The sequence below is a fragment of the Chiroxiphia lanceolata genome, chromosome 3, assembly GCF_009829145.1.
Source record: "Chiroxiphia lanceolata isolate bChiLan1 chromosome 3, bChiLan1.pri, whole genome shotgun sequence".
Lineage (NCBI taxonomy): Eukaryota > Metazoa > Chordata > Aves > Passeriformes > Pipridae > Chiroxiphia > Chiroxiphia lanceolata.
Genome location: NC_045639.1, coordinates 1,260,949 through 1,278,580, shown reverse-complemented (window position 1 = coordinate 1,278,580; position 17,632 = coordinate 1,260,949). Strand labels below are relative to the sequence as shown.

The window sequence follows — 17,632 nt, the reverse complement described above, 5'->3', positions numbered from 1 at the left end:
CTTTCCACTCCTGTGCTTCTATAAAAATACTTTTGTAGGCTGATCCCAAGTAACAGCTCTCAAAGCAGGGGATTTTTATGTAAAAATGTGATAAAGGGCCTAAATCTGTTCCATGATGTTACTATGCAACATTCAAATTGCACTCCTTCCTCATATGTGCTGGAAGCAAATGCAGTTTTAAAGAAAACTTCAAGTCCCAAGCAATTCCTTATTACTTACAGCTCTTCAGGGCACCTCAGTGAGTCCTGGGAGAGGCCGTGTTTGCCATGGAATGCAAAACACTTCCCTTATGGCAAAATTCCTTCAGATAATGAAACTGTTGCATGACAGATGCTGCCTAGAGAACACAAATCATCCCAGCTCATCAAAAGAATTTTTTTGAGAGCAAATTATTCCTCATTAATTATTACTTTATATACGTTCACCACTTTTAAACAGCCATTTCAGACAGGTTTGTGTCTCTTCAACTGATACTCAGTCCCATGAAATAACACAAAATGAATGAGGCATAACTATAAAAGCCACACTGTACCATATTCCTTCCAGGAATCTCAATCAGAAACACAGGACCTTCAGCAAACCCCCTAAAAATCCCAAACCAAGAATTTTTATTTTCCAGGAGCTCTAAAGCATTTTGAGCTGCCAAGTGGAATTAGGCACCAAAAAAAAAAAAAAAACCCAACCAAAAAACTGTTAATATGTTAGAACCAACCCCCTCCTCAATAATTAACAAGTTATTTATTGAGCTCTTTAAGGAATCCAGGTCTGTCTCACCCTTCATCTGCAATTATCTTCATTATGAAGTACAAATTCTTCGGGCCTCTGCATATTTAAAATCCTTCAGTAACTGTCTCCCACCTGAGATGATGCAAATGAAATCCAAATCCAGTTTAACAAGCCACGATGCTCTGTCTGGTGTCTGTTCTACTGCCATGCTGAATGTATTTTCACTTTTTAAACTGATGTCTAAATAACACAGACCAGATCTCCAAATGACTAAGAATACCAAACAGCTTGGTTCTTCAGTGATGTTTGGCATTTTTGTTCTCTTCAATTTAATAAAGAAAATCCTGGGAAGTTATATTAGTAAGGTACTGATATATATTCTAAAAATGAAAAAATCATGGGGTGCTTTCTTTTGCCCCAGACAAAGCACTGAAGGCTTTGAAGAATTCAGCAGTTAATGCAATTAGTTAGGATGCAACTATAAATCATATTCAGCTGAGAAGTACGTGAAACTTCGTCCACAGATTCAGAGATACAAAAATACAAACTCTGATCCAAACAAGTAGGGACATGCAAAAACCAATATATTTCTCAAAGAAGAGTTTTAACTACACTGGTGTACTACTATTACTGTGCCTAAATTGTAACAACCCCTGCACGACACTAAGGGCAGAATTACTGTTGTTTTAATACTTTAATCTGACAGAATTAGAGTATAATGCAAGACATCTTCGTGGAAATGGTTCTTTGATATTCCCAACTAGAGTCACACAGACACTAATTAAACCATTTTAAACACTGCTCAGGCAGAAAAAAGAAAAGCTTTTGCACTCTGGGGCCTCAGAAGAGACCGATGAGGAGACACAAGGCTGGGGTTGTAACACAGGGGAAGAGGTTGATTCAATGAGCAAAGGAGTTATATGGTTAATAACAATTACTAGTTGCTCTGTGACTAGAAAATTCCATGTAATCCACTGAACCCTGCATTCCCAGCAGGAATTAGTCACATTCACTCCTAAACAGTTACCAGGAATGCTGGCTCTGCAATGGCAGGGTGAGAAATTCTCCTCATTTCAACCAGACCTTGCAAAAATAGTATTTGAAAAGAAGGAAAGAGATTAGGAATGAAGAATTGGAACAAGTTTCTCTGCATTTTTATGAATTATATTTATATCAGGAACTGGAGTGACAGGACAAGGGGGAATGGCTTCAAACTGACAGAGAGTGGGCTTAGAATGGATATGGGGAAGGAATCCTTCCCTGGGAGGGAGGGGAGGCCCTGGCACAGGCTGCCCAGAGAAGCTGTGGCTGCCCCATCCCTGGAAGTGTCCAAGGCCGGGTTGGATGGCACCTACCACATTCCAAATAGCAAGAAACAGCTACCAACACCACATTAATGGGAATCTTAAACTGCTGTTCAGCAATTAGAAAGTATTTCTACCAAATTCTGTCCACCTTCTCACTCGATGTTGTTGAAACATCATTTTCCATTAAAGCTGTCAACCAGCTTTACTAAAAAATCAAAGGGTTTAATTACACTTGGCAACCCCAAAGCTGCTGTCTCATTTGGAATGAGTATTCTTCAACTTAAGCCACCAAAAGAAGATGAATATTTAAATCCATCCCTTTTCTAATGGCACTGACTCCCCTGCAAAGTAGCTGGAAAACAGCATTCTGGCAGTGTAGTTGGTGAGAGAAATATCTAGAAGGCACCAAACAGCAACTTCTACATATGCAAGGAGATTGACATCTAGTGTGAAAACACTGAACTACAGAGCCTCTACTGCACATCAATGAGGATTAATTTCAGTAAAATATATACATATTTGTTTCAGTGACAAGAGAATCAAATCCTCCAAACACAACACCCTTAAAATTCTTTTTTTTTTTTTTTTTCAGATAGATACCCAGAGCCAAAAGTGTTGTACCAGTGACTGAGGAAGTGCAGCTTCCAGCAGAGCAGAGATGAGATGTCAGCAGAGAAACCAGAAAAAGGAAATGAGGAAAATCAGGGAAGGAATTCTGATATGAGCACCGAGACAGAGGAGCACAGGCCAGCTGGTCAAGGAGAAGGTTTCCCCAGCTCTGGATAAGGTGAAGCAAAAGAGTCAGAGACAAAGGCCTGCATGATTTAATATCAGAATTTATGCCTGAAAAAGATCTTGGATGCTTTCATTTGACTCCAAGACTGATGAGGAGTGGTGTCAATAGTCTCTAGACAACTGTGTCCTTTAGCAAAAGGAACAGAGGCAGAAAAGACAGTCTATGTATTGTAGAAGAGATAAATAAAAGGCTTTTCATAGTCGTTCCACTCCCTGCTACCAGCATCATTATCCCAGAACTCAGCTTATTAAATGTATTTAGACAAAGGTATTTTCATTCCTGTGAAGTCATCTCAGAAGTCACCTTTTTGCTCCCACCAGTACTGGTGGCATTGGCAGATATTTTCATTTCTTCAGCCCTTTCAGACCCATTTGCACATTCTTGCCTTCAGTAATTTGGTAAAAGCAGTATCTGAAAGCAGTATTTTAAAAAGCTGATGGAAGAGCATCCACACCACAACTCACAACTCATTCATAACTCATTTTCTACAACATTATTAGGATGATATCTGACTCAAACCCAAAAGCACCAATGATTAATTGTATCCTGATAACCCACTGCCCAAACTGATGGTTCATTGCCAAAATTAATTATTTTTGCTGAGTAAATAGGATTCCTTATCATGACATTGACTCCATGTGTTACTCATTAAACAACTGACAATTCCTGCTGTTGTGGATACAACCAAAGGGTTGTTAGCACTCTGGAAAACTCAGGACTCAAGGGACCCTCTGCCTGATGAGTCAGGAGTGAGCCATGACTTCAGGATAAGCTCTGGAAATGGTAAAGACATGTGGAAAAGTGAAACCAGTGCTGCTCCCTGGGCCATTTTCGCAAGGGCACAGGACTCAGCTACACACTGAGCAAAACTTTCCTGACAGTAACGACACTGTACACGCCAAGTCAACTGGAAAATGGTTTCTTGGCACCACTTAAGCCCTACAGAGCTCAAAAGGGGAAGCTAAGGAGAACTCACTCAACCCCACAGACCCCGCCAATCTCCAGTGTATCCAGCCTTGCTGCCCAAGCCAAGGATTTTCAGAAATTACAAATAAAAAAAAAAACCTGAACCTCGTCCATTTTTGTTTTGTGCTTGAAACCAAACAAGGTGAAACTTAACTGGAGAAACATCCAATAAAGGTCCCTGACTGCAGACTGCTGCAGGGACACACTGAAAACAAGGCAAAGTTGCACAGTTTAGGAACACAACACTTCAGTTTGTTTTCCTCAATTGTCTGACAGATCCAGGGAGCCTCCTTCTGCCCCCTTCCCTCCACCACACCTGACACTACACATGGATCTGGAGCTCAGCACAGCACTTCTCAAGTTCATTCCTACCAAAAGGAGTTGGTGCCTCACCTCACACAGCCACAGGAACAGAAACACACCACAAACCAGCAATTCAAGACATTTTAGTTGAATTACCTTTTACATCCCTGCAGCCTGAGATACAAAACCTGCACAGTCCCAAGAAAGACTGCAGGAGATGAAGAAAGGATGGAATGTGGACACATCCAGAAGTAACACAAGATTCCCAATGTGGAGAATTTTAGGGCCCCCTCTCTGGATTCAGACAAGGCTCTGGCTGAACATTTCCCAGAAAAAAAAAATTCCAGATTTCAGCTGAACCAACTGATTCAGGACCTATTTTTCTCATTTGGCATTAGTATCACGCCAAGTCTGATTAAAAGAAATAAGACAAATATATCATGGCCTTACTTTACCATAATTGTTTTCTTTATTTTTGCCATCCTTTTTTCTTTATTAGGGAAAACTAGACACCAGGACAAAGCGTGCAATGAACCTGAACAGAACAAGAAATACCTAGAAATTATTCACAATACTCTTACTACCTCATTTTCACTAAAGATTAAAAATCACAAGACCAGCTGAAATCTTACGGGATCCTTAAACCAAAATTCAGATGCTTTGCTTGCCTTTGGGTTTTGGCATTATCTCAGTGTCAACTTGCTCTGCAATATGTTAACACTGAAAACCTTTCTTTAAATCAGAATTCCAATTCCTACGTAACAGTTTCGTACCAAGCACTGGGGCCTTGAGAAACAGCAAAGTATTGTCACAAAGACATTGTTATCAGTGCAGTCAATCAAGATGCTTATCACTGAGTCATTAGTGAATTATATATTACCAGTGAGCCTGAAAAAAGGTTTAAAAAGCACTGGTCTCTATAGAGTTCACTAACTAAAAACTAGCCTCCCTTTATTTCTAGACTTTTTTTTATTCACCAACTGAATCACACCAGAAGTTACTTGCTAGAGCAATAGCCCTCTTGGCCTAGTTTCTGAAGTTATAACCTTGTCTCCCAAAGAAATTTAATTTTTAACCTTTCTTAAAAAAAGAAAAAAAGAAAAATCTTTTCATCAAGAGCCACATGCTCTGAAAAAACCCTTCAGGAGGCTCTCTATTTTTTTATTTATCACTAGAGAGCTTAAATTTCATCAAGGCAGAACGTCTTTGTCATCCAGTCGCTCTGCCACACTACAGTCGTATAAATATAACCAAAAACCTCAACATAAATTGCCACAAGAGGATCTTGCTTCCTGTCAAGCTGGAGTGGAGCCAGGACACAAAGTGCTCCTGGATTTCAGTGTCTGCTGGGCTCCAGACAGCTGCTCTATCTATTGCAGAGGAACAGAATCATGGACGCAGAAATAAAAATACCTGCTTCTCCTGCTCATCTTGGTTTGGCTTTTTGGGCTGGTTAAGGAACCAGAACTAATCTATTCTTTTATGCCAGCATTTAGCGTCCTTCACCTTATTCCTTCCTCTTCAGCAAACCCCAGGATCTCTGTGTAAGAGCTACACAGGAGATCCATTATTCTTGCCTAGCCTGGGGGGACACAGCACAGCCCTTCCCATTTTGTCCTCCTGGATTTAGATGTGACCTTGAGATTAATTCCCAAAGCCACTGGCACCTTCCAGTGCTGATCCCCTCTAAGAGGGGAGAGGCAGGGTGGGAACAGGGTTACCAAGCACAGTGCCCTAAACAAGTGGCATCAACAGTACCTTGAAACGGACTGTGTGTTCCACCCTGGGCACCTCTGGGTGTTCCTTTCCCCACTGACTCCCACTGGAGGATTTGCCTGATCCCCTGACAGCTCAACACACCCATCCTGGGCTGTATTTTAAGAGGTGTAGATCAGGGAACTTATCCCCACCTAGAGACAGCTGCTCACCACTAACACTCGCCACATACCAGGTGTGACTCCACTGACATCAACACATTGCTGAAGGAACAATAGACTGTCCTTTCCCACTTTGTCCTTGGAGGTTTTCCTCTAACAACAGCAACAATAAGCAAGTGCCTGCCAGGGAAACCACGGCTGCAAACAAACACTGAGCTGCCCTGGACACACAACCAAAGGGACACACAACCAAAGCCTCCCACGGCCGGGGGGACCCACAGCCACTGCCCCCAGTGCTCTGGCACATCTGCTCCTGCTCTTCACTGAAACACTGCTCAGACAGCTCAGATCACCTGGCAGAGAACAAAACCACGTCCTATTCCTGTCAAGGGCCCCGTGGCTCAGAGAACACACTCGTTTTTGAACAGGCCAAAGGGAGCAGGGCAAGTGCATCCCATAATCAGTGCCATGACACAGGCAGGGGGATATGCACAGGCACGATCCCAGTGCAGGCACCTGGGCTCCGTGTTCCCGTGGCAGCCGTCCATTCCAAGGTAATGGCATCACTCTGGAGAGCCACATCAGCTGGAAAAACGCTGAGAGCATTTCAGGAAGTTCTATTTTCAACCCCCTTGGTAACACAGACCTCTTTTAGGCCTTCCTACAGGAGTCATGTTCCCAGTGACACCATCCCCCAGGGAGAAGACAAGTTTCCATGCAGGACTCCAGCTAAAGGCAGTAAGTTCATTTTTTTTATCTCCATTTGGGAGGATAATTAAAGCCCAGTCAGGAAGAGCAGAGTTAATAACAGTGGTTTCCTCAGGGTAAAGGCACGGGGAAGGTCTCCAGTGGGAAGGATCCCTCAGTGATCCCTGCACAGGTCACAGTCCTGTCCCACAGCTCCAGCATCCCCTCCCACATCAATCCCACAAGAATCTTAACCCACAGGCACCTCTGCCAACCCCACACTCTTTCATGCCCCAGTCCCACGTGCTCCATACTTGGCAATTCCCATGTCTCCAGCAGGCAAACCTTGAGTGCCTGACAACTAGAAGACTCAAGATAGTTTTTAAGTCTCTCAAACACAATCAGGCAAAATATTGAGCATTTCTCAGAATGTGTGGGGCTCAGGAAATACTGAAGTCAGCAGCCTGCCTTCCACATGCTTCTGGTTGGGAGCAACAGGAACATCCCTCAGTATCAGCTAAACCAGACACTAAATTGAATAGATTTTTGTTAGCCTAAATTTACTGAATAATTGTGGCTGAACTCAGGCAAAAGAGCATTCAAGGATAAGAATATACAATTTTAATGAAAGACTACAGATCTGGGGGGGTTTTTTTAAGTGTTCATCCATGGGTGTGCAAGCCCTGAGAAATGTGCTGTGTGTACTCAGCACAGCAGAGAAATCCTGCTGCTGCCCTGGTCCTGCCCCAAGCCCCTCTAAAAGGATAATGCAGACAGCATCACATTTCAGAAGAGATTTCCTGGGTGCCTGCTGAGCTGACCTTGTTTACAAGCACTCACTGAAATGAGTAATTGCTTCTATGTTCCCCTCCACACTGGATTTTCTGCCTATACCATCCATATGGACACAAGCCAGAAAGAAAATGTCTATGTAATTACCCAATTAATTATTATTAGTGCTAGCATTTAACAAAAAAAAAAAAAAAAAAAGCCAGCTGGCACACTAACAATTGCTGCACTTCTGTTGTGCAAGAACTACAAAAGGTACATTTGGATTTTGTAGCTACTAATAATGAAAGTTAAACAGTTCTGTTGTAAACTATAGGATCAGAAGAGCAGAGAATAGAGTAGAAATCAGGAGACAACTTGAATTCAGAAGAATTCACCAGATCTGCTGTGTGACTGAGCCAGTCAGTTCATCTCTGTGCTACAGGTTTCCATCTGTAAATAATCCTCTCATTCTCCAGCTCTATTCCTTAATTTTCCTGTCTGTTCTTTGGTCACAGGACTCAGGTTGATAAAGCTGAGTGGGATCTTGATTGACTACAGCCTATCATTCTTTTCTTTGTACTGTTGAAGATCAGGGGAATTTTGGGATTAGAAAGATGGGTTTCCTCTGGACCTGGCAAAGCCCCACTGCTCCAGCTGGGCCAGAGGAATCACCCGATACAATAATGCAATTATAGGGTTTGAAGGAGTCCAAAAGCAGCGAGTGGAAACCAGATAAGAACATAACATACCCTGAAATTCTGAGCAGTGCTTTAGTGGTATTAGTTAACCAATGCACAGAGCCCCAGCCTCACAGGGATAAACTCTGTTCCAAGCATTAGCACAGGACTGGATATCAACAGTCCCACAGCTCCATCACAAATTTGCCATAAGAGACTGTACTGATTCTGCCCTGTGCCCCAGTTCCTCCACAGTACAGGAATAATCCACATGCAGCTTCTCAACAGAATTATTTTCAATTTTAGTTTAACAAAGCTGCTCCTGTGTTGTATGAACTGGACAATACAGAAACCTGGAACACAAAAACTCATCAGATCCTGATCTCCAGGGCATCCCAGCAGATCCCAGGGAAATCCAGGCACACTCAGCACACAGAGCAGAGATGTATCTCATTTCACCCAGGCTAATATTCAGCACTTTTCCCCTGACTGAGAGGATGGAGCAGCCAGAGGAAAGCTGAAAACACAAATAAAGCCAACTGTGACAGCAGGGTTCATCCCTAGGACAGCATTCCAGCAGCTCTGCTCTCCCTAGCAGGTCCCACAGCAGTGTGGGGATTCCTGCCCAGTGCTCCTGAGAGCAGCAGTATAATGTAGCCATTCATCTCTAACAAAAAGGGCTGGAGCCCTGCAACCCCCTGACTGACAAGGAGGAGCTCAGCTCTCAGCTCCAGCTGCTGGAGCCAGCCTGCAAAAGCAGGGCAGGGCACAGATTTGGGATTGGCAGCAGCTTTTCTCCACCCCTCTTGGGATACGAGGCGGTTTGGCTGGGTTTTCCTAAACTCTTGAAAATCCCCCCTGCAGAACAGCAGGCATCCAGATTTAATGAATACTTAATGCCTCCCCAGACTGACGGTGGGGCAGAGCTGTGCTGTCTGAAGAGTTTCTTGTGCTGCCCTTGAAATCTGATTTCCAGGAAAGGTTTATAAATTCCAGTGAGCAGGGGTCAGAGCTCAGGATTAGCATTTGTACAGTGTAACTGGGTTGCAGGTGAGCTCCTCTGTGGTACATCAAAGCTGCTCAGATCCAAAAATATGACTGAAACATCATTAAATGATTGCTGGGAGATCTGCAAACTGGAATAGATTGGGGGTTTGCTCCAGATGGTTTGCTTTCTAGCATGTATTAAAATTCTATGGCTTATAGAGCCAAAAAGAGAAGGAAAACTATTCATCCAGGACCCTCTTCCATTAGAATGTTCATTGGAAGTCCAAGGAAACTTTGTCCAAACTGAGTATCAGCTGCCCAATTTTAAATCAGGCATTAATTAAATTTATTGACTGCTTTTTCCTAAATTAAAAGCTTTCCTTTTTTCTTTTTTTTTCATTGAGTTCTGACAACTTTCCAGACCGATTTCCTTTGTTCCTTCAGCAGCAGGGAAACAAGCAGGAAGAGCCCTCAGCACCACGAGAGCAGAGCACAGATCTGAACAGCAGTGGAAAGCATTCAAGGTACACAAGCAGAGCATTCATTCTACATTAAAGCAGGCAGCTGTTCCACCCCAGCTACGGAAAAAACATCTCCAAGAAAACCAGCTTGGAAAAGGAAGCTTCTAATGCAGTAACACAGTGACCACACGAAATCAGCTCAAGAGCAAAAAAGGCTGTCAGACCAAACCCAGGGGGGCTCCTCCAAGGTGATGTGATTCTCTCTAAAGAGACTTGAGGATCCCCTTCAGAGGGGCCACAGAATGACAAAGACACAAAGAGGAATATTAACCCTGCAGGAGAGTTGGGAGCACCCAGCACAGTTTAAAGGAAACATCTCAGGGCACGGCATTAAGCAAATAAACATCCTATTTCCCTGGAGAGCGAGATGAGGGAGCAGAGGAAGGAACTGGGAGAAAAGAACAAGGTAAAATGGAGTTATAATCAAGTTACCCAGGGATATATTTTTCCACTGCTGCAATGCACTAATAGCAGCTGAGAGCAGAGCAGAAGCAATTCTGACTTGCCTGCTGTTGGCAAAGGGTGCATCTTAAGCAGATGAGCATGACCCCCCCCCCATCCTCTGTAAAGATGTGGTAAATAAACCAAACACAGCTTGTCAGTGAATCAAATCAGCACTACAGCAGTTTGGGGGATAAAACAACCAGGTATCTCAGCAACATCACTAGCCTTCAGAGTTCTCTGCTCATCAAACAAGCTCTAACCAGCTCATGCAGCATGGCAAAAGGGACAGGGATTTTGTTTAAGTCCTGGATTCCCCTGGTTAAGGAAGTGCTTACACCCTAGAGATGATGCTTTTCTCCACCACCAGAACATTGGTAAGGTCAGCAGCAGCAAGATCCACGATTTGTGCACGATTACAGCAGTAAATTCAGGACTAACTCCACCCACTGAGTGCAGGATTCCCAGCTCAGTACCTGCCCTGTTTGGAACAAGAGCTTGGCATTCCCAAGAGAGAGCCTTGCTGCGCCACACACACGATGGAATACACCTCAAAAACCTTCCCTCCTCACCTCTCCCCAGAAGCAAGGGCTACCAACAGCTTCACCTGCATGTCTGCCTAATTTAACACCCACTTTTGGGACAGCAGCAGCATTCCCACAGAGGTCTTCCCATCCTCACAATTATGCAACTTTAATATCAGTTCAGTGTTGCTTTCTTCTGTGGATTATGAACACAAATCTCCAGACCCAGAATAATGCCCTTCATCCCTCTTAAGACAGAAAAACAGTCATAACAGGCTTGTTCCCCACCTATTAATCTTCAAGTATCAGCACATACAAAAGGAAAACAAAAAACTGCAGTTCTGAAGTTGTTCCTTTTCGTTAATACTACATATATTACGTAATATATAACAAAAGTCACATTAGTTGGTTGTTATTTTTGCAATTTGTTTGAAACACCACATCCAGCATAAGTTTCAAGAAAACCTGCATCAAGTACATGCTTTTATTGATAAATACCAGCTTGTTGGCACAGATCTATTTTTGACTGCGTGCAAAAATAAGCTGGAGTACAAAAGCCATTTAAAAATCCTGGTTTAAACTGAACTTTTACTCATTAATGTGTCTATTTAAGTGTTGTGGTGGAGCACTAAGGACAAAAAGCCAGAATAACAGCATTAAACTGCACCACATCCTCCTGTATCAGCAGTAACAGAACACCTTCACTCGGGAAACATCAAAGCATTACATGTGGTCCCAATAATATCAACACTAAGGAATGCAGAAGTGCTCAAATGAATAAAAAGCCCCCAGTGGAAATCATACATAAATCTAATTTCTGTTTTGAAATCAGTCTCCCACAAAGCCCCACCAATCCTGCACAGAGCTGCTGCAGAACAGTTATTGTGGTTTAATTAAGATGAATTTAGAGTCAAAACGAGTTTGACTTCTCAGTGTGGATGAAAGGCAGACCACTTCTGGTTATGCAAGAAAATGCCTGAAGTGAGTGTTCAAACAACAGCTCCACTTGCCTGTGTTTATAGTACAATCCAATACAACCTTGCAATCCTTCCTGCTTTGAACTGTGCAACAGGGATTTTGGAATCGAATGTTGCCACAGACACCCATCAGTTCAGCCAACAAAAGCCTGGAACTCTGTAGCAGAGTCAGCCTTGGTGAGCTAACACTCCAAAGGACTTGGGAGCATTAATGCAACACCCATCAGAGACAGGAAGAAAGTCCAGGATCACACACTGAGTTTTCCAAGACGCTGCATGCACTAAAACACTTCTTACTCCAGAGGCACAACTCCAGAACTTCAGTCCTGTTTAAATGCAGGAATAGTATCTGGTAAATGCTTCATAAACATGAAAAGCAGCTTCGTGTCTTCTCTGTATCTAATATTTAAACAACCATTAATATGCCCACTGGTAACGAGGCCAGGAATGCAGGAGACCCACAGCAACTCTTCTTTTCCCCCCCATTTAACAGACCTACAAACATGCCAAGTGTGGAACACCTTCAAATTCCAAGGAACAACAGCAGTCCTGTGGCTCCCAGTAAAGCACACAGACACTTCTGGCAGCTTCAGGGGGAGCTGGGAGGAACAATTATTCCTCATTGGATCCATTCATCCATCAAACACCATAAGCTGCTGTGGGTGCCCCCTCCCTGCAGTACCTCAACAGCTTGTGTTTATGGTATGAGACCAAAGTACAACATGTATTTTAGGGTAATGGCTGTGAGAATTCAACCCTGCCCTAACTCAGTAACATTAAATGTCAATAAGGACACATGCTCTTCAACAGGAGCTTTTGATTTAGTCTCAAATCAGACCAAACTGCTCAGCCTGCACTGCTTGAAAGAATCCAGTACCCAAAAGGTGACAAAAAGATGAGGGTTAAACTCTAATAGACAGTATTTGGTAAATCCTAAACAGTTATTTCACTACAAGTTTATCATAGAATTATTTTTTTATAAAAATATATTACTATGAGCACTGAAGTGCTCAGAAAAGGAAGCAGATACTTCATAAAGAATTCCAATCCTACTGAGCTACTGCAAATTCACGACGACTGTAAAAACTATTAGATTAAAAAACATCTGCAAGGTCACCCAAGGCAGAAGAAACAGGAGGGTGGGAAACATTTTTTTTTTTTTTGCACTATTCTATATCCAGAGAGACCTGAGCATGGTTAAAAGCTTCAGTGGTTTGTGGCATTTCAGAGCACAGGGACGATCCAGCACAGTGGGAAGGAGAGGAGCTGTGCCAGGAGGGCACTTCTATTTGTGGCAGAGGTCAGCAACAAAAAAAACTATTTTCTGACTTACCAGGCCCATTCCTTGGCTTTTAATCAGAGTAGAGTTGTTACGAACTAATTAGTTCATCTATCTAATTTAAACTGCTAAAACCCCCAGAGAACAAGGTTTAATCCCGTTCTTTCCCAGGTCATCATCAACAGTTGAGTAAATTTAATTTACAGATCAATAACCAGCACAATTCACAATTTATACTGTCAGTTTTAAGCAATAAACAAGATAAATAATAACAAACAACTCGTAGATAAGAAATTATTACCTCAAGCGTTCACTGTGAAGAGAGATTGTCACATTTACCATTTTATTACCCACATAGGTTGTACCTTAGCAAATTTGTTTTCCCAGTATACATTAGTTTTACCTTCAAACAAAAAGTATAACCAAAGCTAAGAAACCTGTGCTTGTTACAGTTGGACCCACAGTGAATTACAGAAATCCCATTTCCTGTCATCTGACTGCTACTGATTCCCACTGTAAATCACCAGCAGTGATTAATGTAAAAAAATGATTGAGCAGAAAATTTTAAAATATTATTATTATGTTTAATATTTAAAATTAACCCTAAAATGGACAAAATCTAAAAAACCCACAGACTAAAATATGTTCATTTTATATCCAAACAGCAATCAGGTATTAAGATTTAGAAATTTGCTCAAGGAATCCAGTTATAGTCTAAATAAGGAGGGTAATTTTTGCTGGCATTTAGTTCAATTTCATGCCATCAGGGCTGCTCTCTGCAAACAATTACAAATTACACTGAGGAAAAAAAAATATTCAGTGTCAGCTGGTACAGAGAGGAACCTTGGACACATCTGACTAATGAAAAACAATGACAGGTGTGATATTAACTAATAAAAAGAGCTTCTTCCTCCCCTCTTACATGACAAAAAGGTTTTTCTATTCACATACACACTGAAGTAATTTAAGTCTTGTGCCAGTTAACTCTTAATGAATATTAATTCTTCTTAACTGACACTGATATTAAAAATTACCCCATTCAAATGAAATTAGCATTAATTTCCTAATTAAAGCTGATTTCCAAGACAAGCCATCTATATTTAGAATCCTGCCTTTCCACAGACATGGGAAGAACACTGGCTGTCTTGTCTAAAAATTTCCTAGGATTCCACATTTTAAGGTGTGAGCCTGACTTGAAATCTCGGATTTTTGGCATAAATTCTGCATCTGGCAATCCACAGAGACTCTTACCTTCCTTTTTTTAATGGATAACTGAGTGATATGTCAAAGTTCAAAAAAAATTCCCCATGGAAAGCGAGTTGCAGGCTGTCAATGCAGGCTGCCATGGCAACAGCCACCATGACTACACAGGCTCTAACCTTATTTAATGAATAAAGGGGAAAAAATAGCACAGATACTATAATGAAAATCTCTGTACTGTAAATATTACTGAAAAAAAAAATAGAACCAAAACCTACCCTCCTCTACCTCATTTTTTTCTCATCAGCCCATATCTGGAAAAAAAGCCTTTAGTGTACCATAAAAACTTAATTATTATGTTTTAGGAATGGTGCAACTCTGCTTCTCTTGTGCCTTGAGTATTCTCTGGTTTACACACAGGCAAAGCACTGTAAATGGGCTTTTTGTATCAAAGGATAATAAAGGGTGTGATCTGTGTGGAGCAGTAGCAGCAAACAGAACAAGACAATAAAATGCAGCAAGGAAAGAGGTGGTGAGGAAAAAGATGGATTCTACCATGGCAGTCTAAAAATAGAATCCCTTCAAACCGAGCACGGGTGGGAGAAGGGATTTTCAGAACCAACAGCTCCATCTAGAGTTAAACAGCAAGGGATGTTAAAGCAAGCTGACAGGTAAAGAAGGTTCTTGAGACTTCTTAAAAACACCCTCCAAAACATTCTGTAACCCCCCAACTGAAATTAAAAATTGGCTCTAAAATACATCATCCAGAACTCACCTGATCTGGGAAAATGAAAGTTCCATTTAAAAACGAACTGAAGACAAAAATGGAAAACACCCACAAATATCAAAACATTTTCATCCATCCCTTGGGCTCCCTGCAGCTCAGTGACATTCCCACTGCAGTCCCAGGTTTGGGGAGGTCAGGACATTTTGCCCAGTCTTCAGTGTGACAAAAGATTTTACCCCCACAGAAGGGATCAGCCTCCCTGCACCACTGCCCAGAAAATTCACACCCACATTCAACACCAATGGGATGGCCCATCAGCAGTACAACTTCCTGCACGTGCAACACTTTCCAGGCCCCCAAAAATTCACACTTTATTTAAAGTTTCCCACTGATTTTTGCAGAGCCAGGATGCCCCTGGCCAAGCTGGTTGCTCCAGAGGAAACTACTTTGCATTGTACCTTTCAAAGTAATTCATTATAATCATATTTTAAGTCTGTTTGTCCTCCAGTTGCTCCCAAGTTGCATCTTACCCTGCAGCCTGTACGTCAAACGTGAAATAAAGAAGCAGCAGCTGAAAACAACTTTTTATTTGCTCTGAAGGCATGTTTTTAAATGAAAAAGTACCCCAAGAAATAGAAACAAAACCCTGATTTCCCACACAGTCAATTTCGTGTACTAAATTAACCAGAGGAGTGGCACCAGCACATGGAGTTTAATAAATATTTACAGGTTATTGAAGAGCTCCTTTCAGAAAATAAATAGAAACTTCCTCTAGGAAAATAACAGATTCCTCAGGGTTTGTAAATATTTTGCAGCCCAAGGTAAGCAACTTCACTTTAAAAACACAACACAGAAGAAAACGGCTACAAATCACACATAAATCTCTTTACTGGAAAGTTTAACAGCATTTTCTGTGCAAAGCCACCTTCTCTTTACCCAAGTCCAGTTTTGAAGCAATTCCTGGATGGGAAGGAGTTGGCAGAACGTGCACTGATAATTGCCCATCCACAAAAGGAAAGTTTTACCCTCACTCTTTCTTTGTTGAGAGAACAAAGCCCTGAAGGATTTTTTTATAACTCCCAACAATCTCCCTATGTACCCTTGCAAAAAGTTGGAAGCAACTGAATTGGACTTTGTGTTTTTCCAGGCATCATTTCCTCGGAGTGATTGCTTTAAGCTTCTAGAAATTGGCAATTTAATAGAGAAAATTATTACCTATTCTTTTAAAGACACCAAAATACTTCAAAAATGATTTCCAGACGGTGGAGACTACAGGCCTTGGCTGAAGTGTGTGTTTCTGTATTAGGTTTTTTTAAAATCAGGGAGAAAACATTTAAACACAGTTCCCATAAAATTGATTCAAGTACAGGCTGAACAAGCATTTCAAGAAGTTCTTCAGTGTGTTTCTTAAAGAAGTTTTGATGAATTAAGCCCCCAAATAAAGGCTTTTTCTTCATTTCACAACGAATGAGGATGTTTAGGACATACAATGATTAACTCTGTGACACTAGAAATCAAAACTGGGTGATGACATATGTTATTTTTCAAGCTTAAAGAATGTATCTCCTTACCTCCAAAACTGGCTGAGAGCACTTCTTACATTACTGACACATGAATCCACTTGTCACTTTTTATTAAAAACGCTGCTGTAAATAATTTTAGTAAGAGTAAGAAAAAAAAAAAGAAGACCACAAAAATACTTACATTGCATTGACTTTATCTTCTGGGCCCTGAACTTGGCCTGTCACGGTTCCTTGGCTGGTATTTTTAACCCAGCCAACCACTCCTAATTTCCTGGCTTCTTCTTCTGTGTACTGGTTTGGGAAATAAAGAGGGAGGACAATCAGTGCCAGCACTACACTTCCATTTTTTCACAGCTGTCACTGTGGAAAAAGTCCTACACTTAATACAAATGCACGGGTGACCCTCATGCTCAGGCATTCAGATATTCCTGTCAGCTCTGGAGCTGCAGCAGGAGCAGCCAATCCTCAAAAAAGAAGGAGATTTTGATCACAAAGAACTCTGCTAATCCCACAGCATTCCCTTGCACCTACTTCATTCCTTTCCATAGTTCCTATCACTGCTCATTTCCCTATTCAACCACCCCAGTGTTTGAACTCATTAAATTAGCTACACTTACAAATTTCATAGTTCTTTTCCTCCAGTTCCCTTTTAAATCCTTTCCACCTGACTTTCACCCTTTAAATCTTACCCCCAACTGCTGTGTTTCTAAACAGCACTAAAGGAAATCCAATTATAGTGGTTTTCCAGTATTTTTGCAATACCACAACAAATTCTGGTTTCCCAGCCACTCACTCCTTGTAATGAAACCCACAGTTTCCAAGTACCTTGTTTCTCGAGGGTTTTTCTTCTTTTTCATTTTTTTTTTCAAATACATATAAAAAACATAAACATAATTTGTCTCTGAACACTGAAATGGTAGGGAGCAGAAAGCCTCTTTTGCAGAAATCCATTTAAGTTTTTGTTCAATGTAGGACAATAGAAACACAAAGCCATAACACAACTTCATTAATAAATTTAGTTGCATTAAAGGTACCTCCTCTTTGTACACTGAAGAGGTATAATATAACCTGGTCCATGGTTTTTATCTTGTATTATAGAACAACCTGATATCTCCAACAAGATCTGACAATTTTCAATACATTTTGGTGAGAAATAGCCACCAAACATATTAGAATGTGTCCCCAGTGCACACTGCATTATCAGCCTCTTGAGACACTTATTCTAGTGTCAAAAGCCAAACTTCATGTTAATATGACTCCACTTCAAAAGAGAAAATATGTTTTGGGGAGATTTAGCCAGGGGAAAAAAAAGCATTGCTAACTGTAAAGAGTGTTTTCCAAGA

At 41.4% G+C, this 17,632-nt stretch overlaps 1 protein-coding gene across 1 annotated transcript in view; it reads right to left on the bottom strand.

Moving 5' to 3' along the window:
* ACYP2 (acylphosphatase 2) overlaps positions 1-17,632 on the bottom strand; it is a 32,565-nt gene that overhangs the window by 13,417 nt on the left and 1,516 nt on the right. The window contains exon 3 of the mRNA XM_032682308.1: positions 16,471-16,580. Coding sequence (XP_032538199.1) covers positions 16,471-16,580 — 110 coding nt within the window. The remainder of the gene's footprint in view (positions 1-16,470; positions 16,581-17,632) is intronic.